The 20,765-nt window shown below is 44.8% G+C and overlaps 1 protein-coding gene across 3 annotated transcripts; it reads right to left on the bottom strand.

Moving 5' to 3' along the window:
* Positions 1–5,341: 5,341 nt before the first annotated feature.
* On the bottom strand, positions 5,342–18,802 carry EIF5A2 (eukaryotic translation initiation factor 5A2). 3 transcript variants are annotated; one of them, XM_077290545.1, is made up of 5 exons: positions 18,664–18,802; positions 16,504–16,689; positions 16,302–16,406; positions 6,833–6,964; positions 5,342–6,413 (listed from the first exon to the last, which is right to left on the bottom strand). In XM_077290545.1, exons 2-5 carry the CDS (start codon positions 16,666–16,668, stop codon positions 6,351–6,353), a joined length of 465 nt encoding a protein of 154 aa, XP_077146660.1. In that variant the 5' UTR covers positions 16,669–16,689; positions 18,664–18,802; the 3' UTR covers positions 5,342–6,350. The 3 variants fall into 3 exon arrangements, with proteins under 3 accessions (XP_077146660.1, XP_077146659.1, XP_077146661.1); XM_077290544.1 differs by having other exon boundaries at positions 18,532–18,671; XM_077290546.1 differs by lacking the exon at positions 18,664–18,802 and adding an exon at positions 18,421–18,525.
* Positions 18,803–20,765: the final 1,963 nt, after the last annotated feature.

Raw genomic sequence — 20,765 nt, 5'->3', positions numbered from 1 at the left:
GCAGAGACAAGCTATGGCATGGTAATTATACTGTGGATACAACCCTTTAGGCCGGGTGCCCATGATCCAGAACTAGCAGTGAAGTGGGCGCACCGCATGTACACTGTGCTCAAATCGCTGCGGTCTATTAAAAGCAGGTAAATCCACATGTGATCACTAAGCTGTGTGGATTCACCACTTTCAATACATTTCTATTGATGTAATTTCTCTTGAGGAGACTGGCGTCTTCGCAAGAGAAGTAGGCATGCTGCGGTCTGGAAAGACGCACCCGCATGTCAGTCTCCGCGGGTGTCTATGGATGCATAGTGGGAATGGAGTTTCTTGACATCCCATCCACTATGCGGTAACAGCTTTTGGCTGCAGATTTGACACTGCATAAATACGCAGCCTCAAGCAACTCTGGATCATGGATACCCTTACAATGCTGAAGCAGAAATGTGCGCAAACCCCTCAAGCAAAAAGGTACTATGATATCATGCCCTTGAAGGGAATCTGACAGTTGGGGACAAGCCTTTATTGTTGCCACTACCTGCAGTTTCAAGGCTGAATGTAGCCATTCTGCCCAGAATAATTTTTCTCCTGGGGGCTTGTTCATATAGCATTTTACCATGGAAACAATGTTTTATGGTGCTACTAAAGTGAATGATTTCTCGCGCAATTTTTTTTACCTTGTGAATGTGAACCTATAAAGCGCTTTTTTCCCTCAACCCTACAGCATGTCAATTCTTAAAGAGTTTTTCATCCAAATAAATGGGGTAAAAATGCATGTATTTTCCTGCAGAAAAATCTGCAAATAAGACTATTATTGAAGAAAAAGATGTGTAAAATACAGGCATTTGCAGTGCTTTTCATCCATTTCAAGAAATAGGAGGTGAGGGTGAAGGCAAACACCAAAAGAACTGCTGACATTCTGCAGGCTTGGAAAACCGCTCTGAATGGTTCAAGTCAGCAAGTAAAAGCAGCATGTGCATGAGATTTCAGAAGTCTTTACTGTGCTGGTACTGTAAACCACTGCATTTATTCCACAGCATATGAAGAAGCTTTAAAGGGAACCTGTCACCCCCAAAATCGATGGTTAGCTAAGCCCACTGTCATCAGGGGCTTATCTACAGCATTCTGTAATGCTCGAAATAAGCCCCCGATGTTACCTGAAAGAGGAGAAAAAAAAACTTTAGATTATACTCAACCAGGGGCGGTCCCGCTCCGTTGGGCGTCTCAGGTGCGGTACAGCGCCTCCCATCTTCATTCCATGACGTCCTCTTCTGGTCTTCACGCCACGGCTCTGGTGTACTTTGTCTGCCCTGTTGAGGGCAGAGCAAAGTACTGTAGTGCGCAGGCGCCAGAAAGGCCCAGCGCCTGCGCACTGCAGTGCTTTGCTCTGCCCTCAACAGGACAGACAAAGTACACCTGCACCGGAGCGTGAAGACCAGAAGAGGACGTCATCGTAAGATGGGAGGCGCCGGAGCAGACCTGAGACGCCCATCGGACCAGACCGCCCCTGGGTGAGTATAATCTAACCTTTTTCTCTTTCAGGCAACATCGGGGGCTTATCTACAGCATTACAGAATGCTGTAGATAAGCCCCTGATGACGGCGAGCTTACCTCATCATCGATTTTGGGGGTGACAGGTTCCCTTTAAGAGTGAATAAGTAGTTTAGAGTAAAAAAAAAAAAAAAAAACTGGGTAGCGTAACTTATAAACCCTGTTCCCAAAGAAAACAATTTACACTCTGGTTAAACAAAAAAAAATTATATACAGGTTATTAACATGCATTCAACCTACACAGTGTCAGGTTGGCATCATTGTACTGTATAAAAGGATACCACCTTGGGTGATGAAATCCATCTTGTGGTTTATTCTTTATTTGTAGCTGTTAATGATATGCTTGTGCGCCATGGCAGGTCTGGATGAAGGGGGGGGGGGGGGGTTATGTGGTGCTCTGCCTACGTATTCATCTGTATGGCTTCTGACAGGTCACTGATCCCTCAGTAATGTGCCTCTATTTTACATACTGAATATACCATTGCTTGCAGGAAGAATGAAAAAAAAAAAAATGTGCTCGCGTAGTAGCATCTATTGCATTCCAGCCATGCCTGCGCAGTAGCATCTATTGTGTTTCAAAATTTGGCTCCATCAAGATTGAGGAGCCTGCGTAGTAGCATCTATCGCCCAGGGCTGTGGAGTCAGAGTCGGAACCCACTTTGGTTGAGCCAGAGGTTTGGCTTACTGACTCCACAGCCCTGCTATCGGTGATAGATGCTATTGCGCAGCTGCTATATTGATGGAGCCAATTTTTTTTTTTCCCCCCCCTCTAGCAAAATGGCAGCACCTGCACAGTAGCATTTATCTGAACATAATGGATGCCACTGCACCAGTACAATTTATGAGTTTTCTCCCCACAATACGGCTAAATCATAAATGAATATATATTAGCCATTGTATCATGCTAAAGCACAGGTGTGATTAATGTTACTGTATATGTGTGGAAAAGGTGACCTGTCCGAAGCCATGCTGGTGAATATGTAAGCCAAGCGCCACATGAAGGCCCCCCACCTCACAGTGCAAGAATCTCTAACTGAGAATTACTAATAAAGATCAAACCACAAGATCATCACCAAGGTATCATTGTAATCAGTATTAAGACGCCAACCTGACAGTGTCTGTAGGTTACTGTGCACAATCCTGACAGGTTCCCTTTAACACAAATATCAAGTTGACTGTTAATTCACCTCTGTATATTGACATGTAATATACTAGATCACCACAATATGGACTCAGGACTGAAGTGTTTCTTCTCATCTAGTGGTTCTACTTTATGTCCCACCGATTCAGTACATTACTCAGCTCCTCCACCTAATGAATGTATGTGGGCAACCACTACATTGCTATATGAGGACATCTTTCACTTTTTGTATATTACACGTACGGTTTTGGGCATATGGAGGTGAATTAGCACATTTAACGTCATTACATTGGTATTTTTCACACAGGCACTAGTGCCAACATTTCATTTTGCGTATCACTCCTTACAGAAAAAGGGGTAGCACTATTGAATCTGTCAACCCTTAACACTATTTTAGGCAGCTGATACTGCAGTTTCTTCACCCATGTGACAAGAAAGTGCTAATTTTTAACCAGACTAATGCCACTCAAGATCTCCCACCCCTCCCTATTGAACAAGCGAAGGCTCCAGTGTCATTTCTGGTGCAATTTTTCTCCCCATTGATCTTTAGAAACAGTTAACTGCGCAATCAGACATTGGGCGTGCTACAGAACCGTCACAGATGGTCTTTTTCCCCTCAGCCAAAGACATGTCTACAGTGAGGTAGCCAGACTGATGCAGGTTATGAGGACACTTAAAGAAAAACGGACTAGATATAGACATCAGAAATCACCTAAATTTTATTGATCTTATTAATTTTGTTCAATCCACAAATTATAACCTAGTAACACAATCTTGAAACTTTACATGTTTTGATTACCAATTAGGTTTAACTTTACAGTGAAATGCAAAATATACAAGGCTGCTAGACTCTTCTGTACAATGTGAAATGTCAAACCTAATACAAGACATGAACCTACAATAGGTTTAAAGACCAGACATTTGCAATTCCCTCAGTGTTTAGAATGGTCTATGTACTCTTTGTACATCAAAGTCATTTAAAATAAAAATAGCAAAAAAATTATAAGCTTGCGCACAGGCTCTTCTGTTGTGAACTGCAATGTCAGTGTTACAGCATGCAGGGCAAACACGTAACATTAAAGACTAGAAAGCACAAACTTCATGTCACCACCCGTTCTGCTATCTATTCACACCAACTTAAAGGAAAAGTAATGGCATGAAGCAGCCACCTACAACATATGCCGTTAAGAAACTGGAAGCAGAGAAACACTGAACAAGTTATAGTGATAGGCCTTTGAGTATGATCTTTTCAGCAACCATTGCATAATGATAATGTATGCCACAAAGCATTAAACTAGAATGCAAGGATATTTTTTGCTATATGAAGTAGTCATTATTGCTTGGAGTCTAGTTATAAAAATTTTTTAAGAGTAATCGGAATTGTTAAAGTTTTGGTGCTGCATCAAAGTTCAGCATACTACACAATGTACACTGCAAACTGCTATGCCAACCCCATCATGGCAAACACCCAGACCAGAGGCCGGCAATCAGAAGGGTTTCATTCTGCCATACCCCTTCACAAATTAACCAGCCATGACTGAAAGATCAGCTTTAAAACCAGCCACAGGAAATGGACAGTGATCTAACCCTCTTGAATCCACAGAAGGGCTAGCGTTACATTTTAGCAGCATACAGCAATTACTTTAAAAAAAAAAAAATCATGTTGTTGAAAAGTCCAAGTCTGATTTCAGCACAAAGTTCCAGTACTGTGGAAACAAATGGCAGTGTGATGTGTTAAGTGGCAGATGGGACCCCCAAAAGAAAGTCATGCCATTTTCCCAATCCCTGAAGCATCGAAAACAGTTCCTTCCAGCAATATGAAATGCATGTGCAATGTAACGGCACAGTGGTTATCCTAACATTAGGAATTGGTGTACTTACCTCTGATGTAACATTCACTATATCCAATGGCCATTATACCACAAAATATACCATGTGAAGCTTTTATGTTTTCACCCTTCTTCCACTATCCTGTTATTTCTATTATTCAATTAACTTGCTATTCGTGCAAATTGTCAAGTCAATGACAGGAATGATATTTTCAAGTTACGGACAGAAGAGCAGAACACTTTCAGGTATCAGGGACCATGGACAAACCCCACTAGCAATGCATGCAAGGTATGTTTGTTTGAGCAGCAGTAACAAGACAATCTGGTTGCTCAGAATTTACTTTGGGAAGAACATTAGAAAGTCATTTACAATAAACCCTGTTTCCCACCACCAAGTTGAGATTTACAGCTGTGGCTGCAGGGGTAAATGGCTTTGTAGTAACCACGTTTGTGATTGTGAAGTATAACTATGTTCATGTCCCAGTGACCCTGCCTAATCTGTGCACTTGAACACTTAAGTCAGAAAATGCACAGTAAGCCAAACACATCACCCACCCAAAAGTTCAGATAATTCAGAAGTGATACCCTACAGCAGTGGTGTCAAACTGCATTCCTCGAGGGCTGCAAACAGGTCATGTTTTCAGGATTTCCTTGTATTGCACAGGTGATAATTTAATCACCTGCACAGAATGATTCCAGCACCTTGTGGAATGCTAAGGAAATCTTGAAAACACTCATGGTTTGAGGCCCTCGAGGAATACAGTTTGACAACCCTGCCCTACAGTCCCTTAAAAGGCCATGGACAAATACATTTGAAAAACATAGGATGCAAATTTTAAAATTGATTTTATGAGGGTTGTTTGGGTTAATGCAACTCAAATTGCATTTCTAGTATCCACATTTGTATTACAAAAAGCAACAACATTTTAAAGAAATCACACTGGAAGCACCGCAAAATCAATTCCTGGGAAGGTCTTTACTATGTTTAATATTTCAAGATAAATACAATAAAAGAAAAAAAAGCAACTGAACTGCATTTTTCTATTTTTATTTTTTTTTTCAGTCTGATGACAAAGGCCTCGAGTGAAAATCTGTAGCATTGACAACTCTAATCCTCATTTTGTGCCGTGTATGCCTGCTATGTAGCATCACCAAATATACCAAGTGCCTGTCTAGACTGTAGGCAGGCTTTGACACCATTTGTTTAATAAGGTTACAATATGCAGCCAACATGTTGGCAGAGAATACAGAGGTAATACAATTTACTTGCACATGGCCACCAGGATTAATTATTTTTTTTTTAATTTTAATAAGGAAGGGCAGGAAACAGAGCATCAACTGGCATTTCTAAATCACTCATTTCTTCTGTCCAAGTGATATACTTGGCACTTTGTGTTTCAGTCTAACATGCAATAGATTTAATATTCTAAGTTGTCTTGTTCTACATATTAGTAAGGTATAGACAGCTCTGCGTTACATTTGCTTTATTAAATTACCTTTAGAATTCCAGGTGCTTCCCCAGGTGAACTAAAAGCCTGATTTAAACTATGCATCATGGACAAACTGATGCAGAATACCTCATTCAGAGAGTCACTTCATTGGACCCTCAAATTAACACCTCTAGGAATGTGAAAGGTAACTCAAGAAATTTCTGCAGTGATTTGGAAATTACCAGTTTACCTGCATAACCAAATTTAGAATCCAGCAGTATTTGCAAACAAGTCAAGTCAAAAAGAAATGAGGTTTTTGTGAAGGCCATAGCTTTGGTGACAATCAGAACCAAATTTAAGATCTGTTTATCTTGACCTGAGCAGATTGCTCGAGCCGGGGATCCCTGTTTATTTGGTCATGGCCTTGATGGCTACCGCACATTCTTCATTCATTGCATACAAGACTGAGACCTACAAAATAAAAAAGTGCAATGTTAGAATAGGACTACAATATTTCAGTCATATTGGGCACAGGGGGGAAATTTGCATGGACTTGCTATTTTACATGGTAGCATAGCGCTTGGCATTAACTTTGTACACATCCTCTGGATTAATTCTCACAAAAACAAACCCCTTACTTTACACCCATTTGTATTGTCGGAAATCATTGTATGCCCTTCTCAGGGCAAGATGCTGCATTGCTTATGCTGCCATTGTACAGCGCAAGTTTGAAAAGGCCATCAACTCGTAGTGGAAACAATCCAAGCTGCCTTTACAAATTGGGCTCAATGTTGACCAAGTCTAATCATTGAGATAGCTTTCACCATGAGGGATGCCCACGTTTTTGTCATTTTCCCTTCACCCCAAACCTAGTATAAAATATCCCTTACCATAATTTCCTCTCCTGCTTCAAATTTAGTTTCTATTTCCTTTCCCAGGTCTCCTTCTGGCAGCTTAAGATCATCGCGAACATCACCACTGTCAGTCAGCAGAGACAGGTATTTATCATTAATACCAATCAGCTAGATGAGTGGGGGGAAAAAAAAGAAATAAAAATTAGGAATTACACATTTACTGGACAGATGTCATTTCTTGAAACAAGTAACGGATGCACATGCTACTAGCTGTATAGCCACACCAGTCTTTTGCAAAACCTTTTCTAACACCTTAAGGTTAGCCGAGTACAGATTTATTTTCTTATCAAAGACCCGACCAATAGAGCAACACTGCTATATTATTGCCGGATCCAGCTTGTTTGACAACTGTAGCTTAAGAGGGAGCCTGTCACCATGAAAACGCAGCTTAAAGTGAATGATACTTTTACAAAAGGTGCAGTAGGCGGTCCTATCAGTGATTAACAGCTATGCCTGTATTCACACTACTACAAGGAAAGCTGCCAGTCACTGATTCGACTGCCCACTGGACAGGAGAGGGGAGAAAAAAAAAAAAAAAATGCAGAAAAGCCAGAGAATAAATGAACAAATACTGCATTCTCACAAAACTAAGCGTTTATTTTAACCAAATCCATATATCTATATATTTTTTTAAACACAAGGTGGTTATGATTTACCTGAGTAGACAGATACAAGCCTATGTAAGAAAACACTGCAGGGCCACAGAGCATGGCAGGCTATGCTATTCATTATTGTAAGGTTTCCAAAAGCAAACATGTCAAAGACAGTAAAAAAAAAACAAACTGATGTAAAACCATGTAGACATAGCTCAATATAGCAGCCTCATCAAGAGTACACGTCCTCCCTTTTGAATCCATATCTAGATTTGGCTCAAAAAACCCAACCTGTTTCCAAAAAACCTGTATAGCCACCGTGATAGCTGCTCTGACAAGTTGAGCATTTGGTTTCTGAAATCCAAATCCTTGCAATACAACCATTTCCAAGTTAAACCATTAAAACCTTGCATGTTTGAAAGCACATTATGCACTCAAGTTTTTCACCGCCTCCTTTTACATATTTTCAAAAAGCATAGAAAATTGTCACAATAGCCATGAGACAGTAACCTTTAGGGCTTGTTCACACTTTGCTGCGGATTTTTCCGCAGCGGATTTGGAAAAACCGCAGTGCAAAAACCGCTGCGGTTTTCACTGCGGATTTTCCTGCGTTTTCAACAGCACTTTCCTATTGGTGCATGTTGAAAACCGCTGCAGATTCCGCAAAAAGTAGTGACATGCTCCTTTTTTTCCGCAGCAATTCCGCGCGTTTTTTTAAGGGAATTTCTGCAATGTGGGCACAGCGGTTTTTGTTTTCCATAGGGTAACATTGTACTGTACCCTGCATGGAAAACTGCTGCGGATCCGCAGCGTCAAATCCGCTGCGGATCCGCAGCAAAAACCGCAAAGTGTGAACATAGCCTTAAATGTATAGTTCATTTTAACAAATCAGAAAAGGTTGGAAAACCCAGCATCAATAACTGCTGTACACCACGCTCATCTCAGACTTTGGCTGTCGTTCTAGTGTAATCCACTACCCACAGACCTCACTGCAACTGTATGGGTGGAACTGGGGACACCCATTCCAGTGATGTGTATAGGCAAACTGTGGCATCCATGTGCAAGGTTTCTATCTAGCCATCCAGAGCAGCACCCACTTTCCGCTCCACTTTGCCAAATGATGCCCAGATGCTTTAACAGGGGCAGCCCAACATTAGATGTCTCTAAAGCCACCAGCACAGACCTGATTAGACTGGCCCAAAAGCATTAAGCTACTTACGGGTAGCGGCATTTTTCGGAGGCCCATGACAGCACGAGAGAGGGGATCCGCCCCTTTAGGAACAGGAAACCCACAGATACAAAAGGGCGGCACCTCTCCCACGCATCAGTTGGATTACAGAGCCTGAGAGGACTACCGCAGTTAATGACAAGTAAATACAATATTACATACAGTCAAACACAATGATTTTAATAAAGTAACAATTGAGACAACACACGTGAGAAGAACCCTTTCTTTAAATTATTTAGTTCTTTATAAACCCAGGATGTGCAACCCCCATGTGAAAAGGGAGGGAACTAAGGGTGCTGTCATGGGCCTCCGAAAAATGCCGCTACCCGTAAGTAGCTTAATGCTTTATTCGGACTCCCATAACAGCACCACGAGAGATTTACAGAGATGTAAGCCATTTTATGGAGGGACCACAGCCTGCAGCACCCTTAACCCGAAGGTGAGATCTGAGGAGAACCCCAAGTCCAACCTATAGTGTTTAAAAAAGGTGGAAGGGGATGACCATGTGGCCGCCTTACATATCTGGTCGACCGACACTCCAGACCTCTCTGCCCAGGATGACGCCATGGCTCGGGTGGAATGTGCCCTCAGATTCTGCGGAGCTGGACCCCCACCTGTCGTGTAAGCAAGAGAGATAGCCTCCCTAATCCATTTAGCTAGTATGTATTTTGATGCTCTAGCCCCTTTCCTTGGACCTTGGAAGGACAGGAATAGTGCATTATCCTTCTTCCAATCATTAGTGACCGAGATATATTGAAGAAGGCATCTCCTGACATCTAAGGTATGGAGCTCACTTTCTTTAGGGTTAGAAGGATTAGGGATAAATGAAGGTAAAACTATCTCCTGCGATCTGTGAAACTGGGATACTACCTTTGGTAAGTAGGCTGGGTCCGGTCTAAGGATAACTATCCTGGAGAAATTCTGTATACGGGGGAAGTCTAGAGAGCGCCTGGATGTCTCCTATTCTGCGAGCTGATGTTATAGCTATTATAGCTATTAGGAAAGCTGTTTTGAGAGACAACAGCCTGACAGGCTTCATTCAACGGCTCAAAAGGGGGCTTTGTCAAAGAAGAAAGGACAAGATTTAAATCCCATGGTACCATTTTGTTTCTATATAACGGTCTAATTCTACCGACCGCCTTAATAAATCTCGACACCCAGTAGTTGCCCGCAAAATTACATGAGAACAGGGCCCCAAGTGCTGAAACTTGTACTCTTAATGTGCGTGGAGAGTTTTAACTCTAACCCCCTTAGCAGAAATTCCAATATTTGACGTATTGGTACCCCATCATTAATGTTAAATTCTGAAGAAGTTAGGAACTTTCTCCAGGTTCTGGAGTAGATTCTTGTTGTTATTGGCTTTCTACTTTTTAAAAGGGTATCAACTAATTTAGGAGAGAAGCCTTTATTTTCTAACAATGACCGCTCAAACTCCAAGCCGTCAAATGAAGTCCCTTCACTTGTGGATTGAGTATCGGCCCCTGGGAGAGTAAATTTGGGATGTCTGGAAGCACCCAGGGATCGTCCACCGACATTGTCCTGAGCCATGAAAACCAAGTTCTCCTGGGCCAGAAGGGAGCAATCAGAATGAGTCTCGCACGATCTTCTCTGATTTTCCTCACCACTAGGGGTAATAGGTTCAATGGTGGGAAGGCGTAGGCCAGAGAAAAATCCCATTTTATGAGGAATGCATCCACTGCCAGTGGATTTTCCCTGGGATTTAGGGAACAAAAGTTTTTTACTTTTTTGTTTTCCTTCGTGGCAAATAGGTCCACCACTGGTCGACCCCATAAGCGGATAATCTGCTTGAAGATGTCTCCATTTAGAGACCATTCTCCTTGTTTTAGAACATTGCGGCTGAGAAAGTCCGCTTTTATATTGTCTTTTCCTGTGATGTGTAGAGCAGTCAAAGATTGTAAATTCTCTTCTGCCATCCGGAGGAGACGATCTGTGATCTGCATCAGAGTCTCGGAGTGTGTACCTCCTTGATGATTTATATAGGAGACTGCCACCCGGTTGTCCGAGAGGATCCTGACGTGGTGGCCCTGCAGATACATGAGGAGTTTTTTAACTGACAATTCGATTGCCAATAATTCTCTCTGATTGGATGAAGATGTTGAATATGGTTCCCATTGGCCTTGAACTACAATGTCATTCATGTGAGCCCCCCAACCTGAGGAGCTAGCATCCGTAGTTATAACTCGGGATACTTCTATCATCCAGGGAACGCCTGCCGACAAATTATCCCTATCCAGCCACCAATTTAGGGATTCGAGAGTCGCTGGTTCTAAAGTTATCTTTTCCTCTAATACACCCCTCAAGATCCTGTCCTTAATCAAAACTTCTTTCTGGAGGGATCTAGCATGATAATGTGCCCACCTTACCGCTGGAATGCAGGATGTGAGGGACCCCAGTAGGGACATAGCTTGCCGAAGGGTCATAGAGGGTGTATTAATTGCTTTTAATACCTGATCCCATCAGCGCACAGAGCGGCGAGGGACGCCGGACAGAGCCGCAGCACCCCGGGTGGCGCCCCCAAGCGCCGCTGCATACCGAGACCCCAGCCACCCGAGAAGGAGGAGACCCAGGGGACATACTTACCTAGCGCTGGCTTGGAGACAGGACATCACCGGCGACCGCTCCCTGCTGGAATGCCACTGACATGCAGCCCTGCCCAGACCATCGTGACATCATCCAGGAACTCCGCACCGGCCGAGGTAGGAGACCCCCTCGCTACCTGAGTCGGCCGGCCGGCCTGGGATCCTTTTGTAAATTCTGCAGGATCCCGTCCCATTAGGAACAGGAAACCAACTGATGCGTGGGAGAGGTGCCGCCCTTTTGTATCTGTGGGTTTCCTGTTCCTAAAGGGGCGGATCCCCTCTCTCGTGGTGCTGTCATGGGAGTCCAAATAAAGAAGCTTGCACAAACATTAGCCAAAACAGTTTAAAGGGATCCAATTAAACCTTAAGATGTTTACTGCCCATTTTTAAAGTTAAAGGGGTTTATCATTAACAAAACTGGTCCTCGAAAGCTGCTCTCTGCGATGCTCTAGTTTGGGTTTTGGCTGCAGCAGTGACATGCACTAGTCACATCACCAATACACCCAATAGCTGAGCTCCGCAGATTCAGATAGCAGAGGCTTTTGAGTGCAGTGATGGGCTGCAGTGGTGAGGTGCGCTGTAATCATGTCACTACTGCAGCTAAAACCAGCTGTAGGAGTGGCAGAAAGCTGATGCAGATCCAGGGAGAGTTAGTACCTGTTGTGTTACTTTACAAGTGTAAAACTATTGAGACCAGTTCTATTGGAGGTTGTCAGTAGTGGACAACTCTCTCAATCCGTATGTTTGCCCCCAGTAATACAAAACCTATACTCACCTCCAGAGGCATAACTGGCTCTCCCGGGTCACACGTCACTTGGTGCTGCTCTCACTTCCTCCAGATACATGCGATTTGTGCAAAAGCAGGAGAATAAAGTGCCGCCGACTGGCCACAGGGACCGCATGACGTAACAGATTCATGCGAACCCCGGGAGAATAGGCGGAGGGAACAGTAACAGCATCGGATTTGAGTACAAGTGTTATTTTACTGGAGGCAAACCTAGGGATTGAGAATGTTTTGAGAATACTGGACAACCACCTGAAAATAAACTCCTTTATTAGTATGCAAACCTGATTATTGCAAGCTGAAAAAGGCAATGACAACCTAACCCTCGTGTCAGTCAGTGCTTGTCGGGCAGGGAGGGGATCCAATGGTTAACATGTAAAACACCCCACATATAAACGTTAAAGCTAGCAAAAAACAACCATTCATACAAAGTACATGCTAGCCACCAAAACCTCAACCAGAGGTGCTGACTGAATGGGGTTATTGGAGTCAAACTAGAAACATTATCCATAATACAAAAGCTCTCATACACTACCAGATATGTACAAGGCAAAAGAGGGAGGAATACAGTGGAATATTCTGATGTTACATGTCACTAATCTCATGTCTAAGGAGACATTGATTAAAGCATTTTATACCCAGGGCTGTGAAGTCTGAATCTGTATCCATTTTGGTTGAGTGGGTATAAAATAGACCAACTACAACAATATATAAAGTGTACAGTAGTACAATGCCAGATGTGCTGTGTTTTCATAAGAATGTATGAAAGCTATGAAATGTCCTACAAATGTCTGTTCTGTTCCTGATGGAGGGATCTCAGCCTTTAGTGGAGATGAATCGGTGCTGCCCTTTATGTCCATGCTCAGTGACCTGTGCTGTGGGGTCCGAGTCCGGGATACCGGGAGTCAGAGGTTTGGCTTACAGATTCCACGGTCCTGTTTATACCAGCAAAAAGTCTATGTGATCAAGAAATTGCAAAGCTTTCTTACAGCTATCCATGTAACCACTGGCAGCATAAGGTGCTCTGAACACCTCAGATGCATGTGCTCTGTATTTGAGAGACTGAGGGAAACAGCTGCCAGACAACTCTGGCAGGGAGGTATCCCGCAGGAAAAGGGAGCTAGTAATTCATCATTCCCATGTAAGCTCTTACAACATCACTTGTTAGACCTGCAAGGCCCCCCATACACATTAGTCAGCCTTCTCCAATAAACTAGGCAGGATCGACCAACTAAAATTGTGGAGGGGCTGAAAGTTAAACTGACAAATAGTTGACCTTTGACCAGTTCAATTGGGATCTAGAATAAGGACCATGTGAAGATCAGCCTTTAGCTTCTGGTCACTGCTAATATTAGGAATAGGCACTTTATAATGCCAATTAAAATGTCCATGTTTGTAATGAATACAATTCAGTTTTAAGGACCACATATGCTGATATTAGTGGCTATAACCCAAGTAATAAAGGCTTGTACCCTGTTATGGTAGTAATTTTCTACTTCACAATTAATGTTACTGGCATGTTAAAGGGATCCTGTCACCAGGATTGTGCACAGTAACCTACACAGTGTCAGGTTGGCACTAGTGATGAGCAAATATACTCGTTACTCGAGATTTCGAGCACGCTTGGGTGTCCGAGTATTTTTTAGTGCTCGGAGATTTAGTTTTTATTGCCACAGCTAAATGATTTACATCTGTTAGCCAGCATAAGTACATGTGGGGGTTGCCTGGTTGCTAGAGAATCCCCACATGTACTTATGCTGGCTAACAGATGCAAATCATTCAGCTGCGGCAATAAAAAAAAAATCTCCCGAGCACTAAAAAAAATACTCGAGTAACATGTATATTCGCTCATCACTAATAATCACATGTTTACTGTGTTAATAAATATGCTTCAGTTTATCCATAGTATAAAAAAAAAAAAAAAAAAAAAAAAGGAAATGGCATCCACCACACCTGCACAGTAGCAGCTGTGTATATAGTGGTGATCCGATAGCTACTACTGCGCAGGTGCTGGCATCACCATCTTGCTAGAGAACAGAAAAAAAATTTCCTCCAAGATGCTGCCGGCCCATGCGCAATAGCAGCTCACGGCTATAGCAGATAGCTGCTACTGCGTGGGTAGCGCCATTTTGGAGGAGGAATTTTCTTTCTATAGCAAGATGGTGCCACCTGCACAATAGCAGTTATTGGATGACATACACAGATTGCTTCACTGCGCAGATGTAGTGGATGCCATGTACATTTTTTTACCTATTCAGAGCACCACATTAAGACTCAACCCCCCCACACAGGCGGCACCGGAGCATGAGCATCTCATTAACTGAAAATGAAGATTAAACAACCACAAGACGGATTTCATCAACCAAGGTATCATTTTATTCAGTATAACAGCGCCAACCCGACACTAGGTTACTGTGCAATCGTGCTGACAGGTTCCATTTAAAAATCAGACTTATGCCTTAAACTAATTGCTTTCTAATTGGTCTAACAAGGTTGTCTGACTTCTTGCTTGAACTTTCCACAGATCAGGACTATGCCCAACAATAAACCTCATCTAGATTTTATACGATAGGTGATCACTTTCAGCACACCACCACATGGTTTATAGAACTAAAAAATATCCAAGCACAGGATATGCCCATCTTGTACAGTCCCATAGACAATGAATGGAGAATTGGTGACATGCACAGCCATTGCCCTGTTCAAACAGGGTACTAGACAGCCACAATCTGGAATTTTAATAGGTCACTGCAATCACTGAATGAAAACCTTGTCCCACCAGCTTAGAGGTTTAGTGGGAGCCATTAAAGGGAACCTGTCACCCCCAAAATCGAAGATGAGCTATGCCCAACAGCATCAGGGGCATATCTACAGCATTCTGGAATGATGTAGATAAGCCCCCGATGTATCCTGAAAGATGAGAAAAAGAGGTTAGATTATACTCACCCAGGGGCGGTCTGGCCCGATGGGTGTCGGTCCGGGGCCTCCCATCTTCTTACGATGACGTCCTCTTGTCTTCACGCCGCAGCTCCGGCGCAGGCGTATTTTGTCTGCCCTGTTGAGGGCAGAGCAAACTACTGCAGTGCGCAGGCGCTGGGAAAGGTCAGAGAGGCCCGGCGCCTGCGCACTGCAGTACTTTGCCCTCAACAGGGCAGACAAAGTACACCTGCGCCGGAGCCACAGCGTGAATGCAAGAAGAGGACGTCATCGTAAGAAGATGGGAGGCCCCGGACGCCTATCGTACCGGGACCGCCCCTGGGTGAGTATAATATAACCTCTTTCTCAGCATTACAGAATGCTGTAGATAAGCCCCTGCCGGTGGGCTTAGCTCACCTTCGATTTTGGGGGTGACAGGTTCCCTTTAGACCCCTATACAAGTCTGTGAATACAGCATAAAACTTAGAACCTAAAGATTAATTTAAACTCTGATTCATTGTATAAAATAGCTGCGGACCTGTAGCATGTTTTTTTTGGTTGGCGGTCATTTAATAACCAGTTCACACAAGCACATCACATGCGTGCTGATCAGCAATATCGCCCAGTACACATAGGCCGCCATGGTTCTAGGTGGTGGAGATCCTGTTTACACAGGACAATGTGCTGCCAAGAAGTATGATCTTATAGGTACAACCATTTGCTTATTGGTCGGCAGCCTATATACACTGCTCAAATATTTTGAAATGAGTTCTTAGGCATCTTTCACACTTCCGTCTTGTCTCACATCGAAATCTATCGATTTTTAAAAATGCAGGATCCGGCAAAAAGTTTTTGCAGGATCCTGCATTTTCCCATAGACTTGTATTAGCAATGGATTGTGACGGATGGCCATCCGTTTCATCCATCGTGCACTGGATCCGTCAGAAAATAGCTGTCCGTCGTGGAGAGAAAACGTTCAGAGGAACGTTTTTTTCTGCAAGTCAGAAAATCGGTCAGCGACAGATTCTGCGCTGTCCATCGTCGGCTATAATGGAAGCCTATGGACACAGGATCCGTCGCTGACCGTCACACACAGGAATCCAGCGACGTATCACGTTTTTTCCCTCTGAGCATGCCCGGAAGGATTTTCAAGTCCAGAAAAAGTCTCTCATTACAGAATGCTGTAGATAAGCCCCCAATTGCGGTGATCGAAGCTTATAGGGCAAAATTAGGTGACAGATTCCCTTTAAGAAAACTCATTCCCAATAACCAAGTAGTCCCAAGTGTCTCTTTAGGACAAAGTATACTGGACATATTACATTACCTGGTAATCATGTCTCTTAATATTTGGGACGTCCATGTTGTGGGTAGAAGGGCAGATATCTTCATACTTCTTACCAGTGAAGATATCAATACCAACAAGGTGAACCTTTAGGGGAGAACAAAAAAAAAAAAAAAATTGGCTCTGCTCATATTCCATTAATGCAAACTACTGCAGAGTTAATTTTTCATGTGCATCTTATTACCTTGGCATGACCATGCTTGCCAGTCTTGGAAGTTGACATCTCAACAATCTTGCATGGACGTGATTTCAGAACCACAAACCCGTTCTTTCGCAGGGCAGAGCACTGCATGGGGAAAGTGCTGGAAGCCCCGGCATCTCCAGTGGTGAAATCGATCTCATCTGCCATATTGGTGGGTGTCTACGAGTACTGAGGAAATAACACAGGTTAGGACGCCAGCACGTGTGTAGTGATCCATGCACTCAGAGCTTGTATACCAAGGGTTATGTGTCCACACCAATATACATAGGTTAGGACTCTAATACATAGTGAACTGCCACCCGTGTAGTGGTCTATGCAATCAGGAGGACTGACTATAGGCTACACTACACAGATACAAATAAGGACACTAGCCAATATTGACCCGTTTCCCATGTGAGGGTCCCTGCAGCGAGTGGTGAGAGCATGTAAACCGTAGTATATAGTACACGTTAGGACACCCCGCTCTGCCCCCTCTGTGGTGGTTCCTGCAGTCAGGATAAATCTATAGTCATGGGAGTAGTATATAATAGAAGCTAGGAGACTGCTATGTCCCTCTGTGGTGGGAGTAGTATATAGTAGAGGCTAGGACACCCCGCTCTGCCCCCTCTGTGGTGGGAGTAGTATATAGTACAGATTAGGACTCCCCGAACTGCCCCCTCTGTGGTGGTCCCTGCAGTCAGGACCGATCTATAGTTGTGGGAGTAGTATACAGTACAGGTTAGGACACCCCACTCTGCCCCTCTCTGGTGGGAGTAGTATATAGTAGAGGCTAGGACACCCCGCTCTGCCCCCTCTGTTGTGCGAGTAGTATATAGTACAGGTTAGGACACCCCTCTCTGGTGGAAGTAGTGTATAGTAGAAGCTAGGACACCCCGCTCTGCCCCCTCTGTGGTGGGGGTAGTATATAGTACAGGTTAGGACACCCCACTCTGCCCCTCTCTGGTGGGAGTAGTATATAGTAGAGGCTAGGACACCCCGCTCTGCCCCCTCTGTGGTGCGAGTAGTATATAGTACAGGTTAGGACACCCCACTCTGCCCCTCTGTGGTGGGAGTAGTATATAGTACAGGCTAGGACACCCCACTTTCCCCTCTGTGGTGGGAGTAGTATATAGTAAAGGTTAGGACACCCCACTCTGCCCCTCTGTGGTGAGAGTAGTATATAGTACAGGCTAGGACACCCCACTCTGCCCCTCTGTGGTGGGAGTAGTATATAGTACAGGTTAGGACACCCAACTCTGCCCCTCTGTGGTGGGAGTAGTATATAGTACAGGTTAGGACACCCCACTCTGCCCCTCTGTGGTGGTACTATATAGTACAGGCTAGGACACCCCACTCTGCCCCTCTGTGGTGGGAGTAGTATATAGTACAGGTTAGGACACCCCACTCTGCCCCTCTGTGGTGGGAGTAGTATATAGTACAGGTTAGGACACCCCACTCTGCCCCTCTGTGGTGGGAGTAGTATATAGTACAGGTTAGGACACCTCGCTCTGTGGTGGTACTATATAGTACAGGCTAGGACACCCCACTCTGCCCCTGTGGTGGTCCCTGCAGTCAGGTCTGACACAGCTCCCGCCATTGAGCACACATGTATATCTCTATGGCAGCCTCCCTCCCCCTTGAAGACGGCGTTGCCTTCTGTCCACGTGTGTGAGTACCGACCGCCCTAGGAAACGGAAGCCGCCTGCACGGTGCCAGAGCTGGCAGTCCGCCGGCTTCGCCCAGCGGTGGCGGCATGGAGCGTCCCCTCCCCCAGCCGGGATGACTCTGCTCTCCACAGGCCTGGCGGACATGGCGGCCTCACACAGCTGGATCACACGGGGAGAAGCAGCTGTGCGGAGCCGCCAGGTGCATCCCCGATTTCAGCCTCAGTCAGAGGCCGCAGCCAACCCACCACCTCACCCACGGCCGCCATTCGTCCACCTCCCGCACAGCCCGAGGACGGCATGGCGCGGTCCGGCCTGGAGCTCCCGCCAGACCGAGCTCTGTCCCCGCCCCAGGCAGCTTACTCACCACCAGAGAATTAACCTCGACGCTAGCCTGTGCCCGCCACGTCCGCCCGGCCAGTCTCCTGCACAAGCGTACAAGGCTGCCTACACCGCCTGATTACACGAGAACCCGGGCGCCATGCTATCCCTTCCTTACCTTCCAACAAAAAAAAAGGAACGTCACTGCGCAAACGCGCCCAATTTCACTGCGGCAGCCCGGGAGAGGCGGGACTAACAGAGGCTTCACCCAGCGCGGCCCCTCCGCTTCCGTTTTTATGGAGGGAGGGACTTGATTCTCTCTAGGACTCGCTTATAGGATAGGTGGAGCCTTACCATGAAGATCCGGCGCGGATGCACACACGCGAACTGGGCACGCAATGCGTCGGCGCTATGGCGTGGTGTCTGCGCTCACGGAGCTGTGGGGGCGGCCAGACAGGAGGGCTCCGAGGAAGGCATAGGCGTGCAGCGGTGTGGCGTGCAGCTCCGGGCCACACACGGGGCGTGCAGCTGCCGTGCATCCCCCACGGACTGGCCTGTTCGCAGGTTACCACAAGCAGAGGTGCTCCCACAGAAACAACGTTGTCTATTAGGCAGGGAAACTTCACCAGTCTTTATCTTTCTTAAAGGGATAGCTATCAAAAAGTGACCTTTTCTTTAACCCTCCGTCAGGGGCAATATGTTTCATAACGAGTTTAGGTGCATTGCGCCTCTCCGGCACAGGCTAGAAAATTGGCTATATTTTCCTTTTTTAAAAATTTCAATGCTCTAAAAGTGATCAGTTACCTTAATAGGAATGTAATAAATGAGAATACACATAATCAGGTGGAAAAAAATGTTTAATAACCAGAAAAGTAATATGTTTGTATGTCTTGAGCATCCTCCTCACTCTCTCCATCTTGATCTATATCAGACACATCTGGACATTCTTCCACATCATCTTCTGAAGCAATGTCACTTTCTTCCCCTAAATCTTCTAGCTGTAAGGGGTCTGTCTCATCAGCAAGCAGTATATTTTACACTTGCTCAACATGAAGGGCATTGGACAAGTCAAATATTCTCCTCGCCATTTCAGAAGAAAAGCTGAAGCAAGAGAGAGAATATGTGTTAGGGCGCAATGTGCCTGCGAAGCACACTCTTATTTCTAACAAAACCTTCTATGACAAATGCACAAATTTAGCACTAGCTATTCATAAAACAAGCTAAAAAAACAATTGGGATGAATAAAAACAGCAAATTCTAACCGTCAAAGGTGTGACGCATTCAGGGCAATGAGCCAGAGAAGCCAAAACACTGATATCTGATCTCCTGCAGCTCTGCAGCACAAGAGGCTTCTCAGGTTTCACACAGCCTTTAAAGTTAGGAAGGTACTGGGAGGAGGGTGTTTCCCAGACAAACCACTGATAATAGAGAAATGAAACGAAGTGAGCTGCGCCTGTCAGATCAGTTGCCCCTGACGGAGGGTTAAAGGGAACCTGTCAGCAGGATTGTGATGAGTAACCTACAGTGTCGGGTCAGCGCCGTTATACTGATTAAAATGATACCTGGGTGATGAAATCCGTCTTGTGGTTGTTTAATCTTTATTTTCAGGTAATCTTTATATATAGACTCCAGTACAAAAGCCTAACCGTGACATACAAAGCCATCCACAACCTGTCTCCTCCATACATCTGTGACCTCGTCTCCCGGTACTTACCTACATGCAACCTCCGATCCTCACAAGATCTCCTTCTCTACTCCCCTCTTATCTCCTCTTCCCACAATCGTATACAAGATTTCTCTTGCATATCACCCCTACTCTGGAACTCTCTACCACAACATATTAGACTCTGGCCTACCATCGAAACCTTCAAAAAGAACCTGAAGACCCACCTCTTCCGACAAGCCTACAACCTGCAGTAACCACCGATCGACCAAACCACTGCACGACCAGCTCTACCCTCACCTACTGTATCCTCACCCATCCCTTGTAGATTGTGAGCCTTCGCGGGCAGGGTCCTCTCTCCTCCTGTACCAGTTATGACTTGTATTGTTTAACCCCTTAATGACCGCCAATACGTCTTTTTACTGACCTGAGATATAAGAGAATAGCCTCCCCATACAGGTGACACTCCAGCAGCTGTCGGCTGTACACTATAGCTGACAACTTGCTGCAACAGCCACGATCAGTGTTTGCACCGTCCAAATATGTTTAACCCCTTAGATGCTGCTGTAAATAGTGACTACATTATTATAAATGGTTAACAGAGTGTAGGGGCTTCC

Source organism: Ranitomeya variabilis, chromosome 2 (assembly GCF_051348905.1).
Source record: "Ranitomeya variabilis isolate aRanVar5 chromosome 2, aRanVar5.hap1, whole genome shotgun sequence".
In the NCBI taxonomy this organism is placed as follows: domain Eukaryota; kingdom Metazoa; phylum Chordata; class Amphibia; order Anura; family Dendrobatidae; genus Ranitomeya; species Ranitomeya variabilis.
This window is presented reverse-complemented; position numbering and strand designations above follow the sequence as displayed.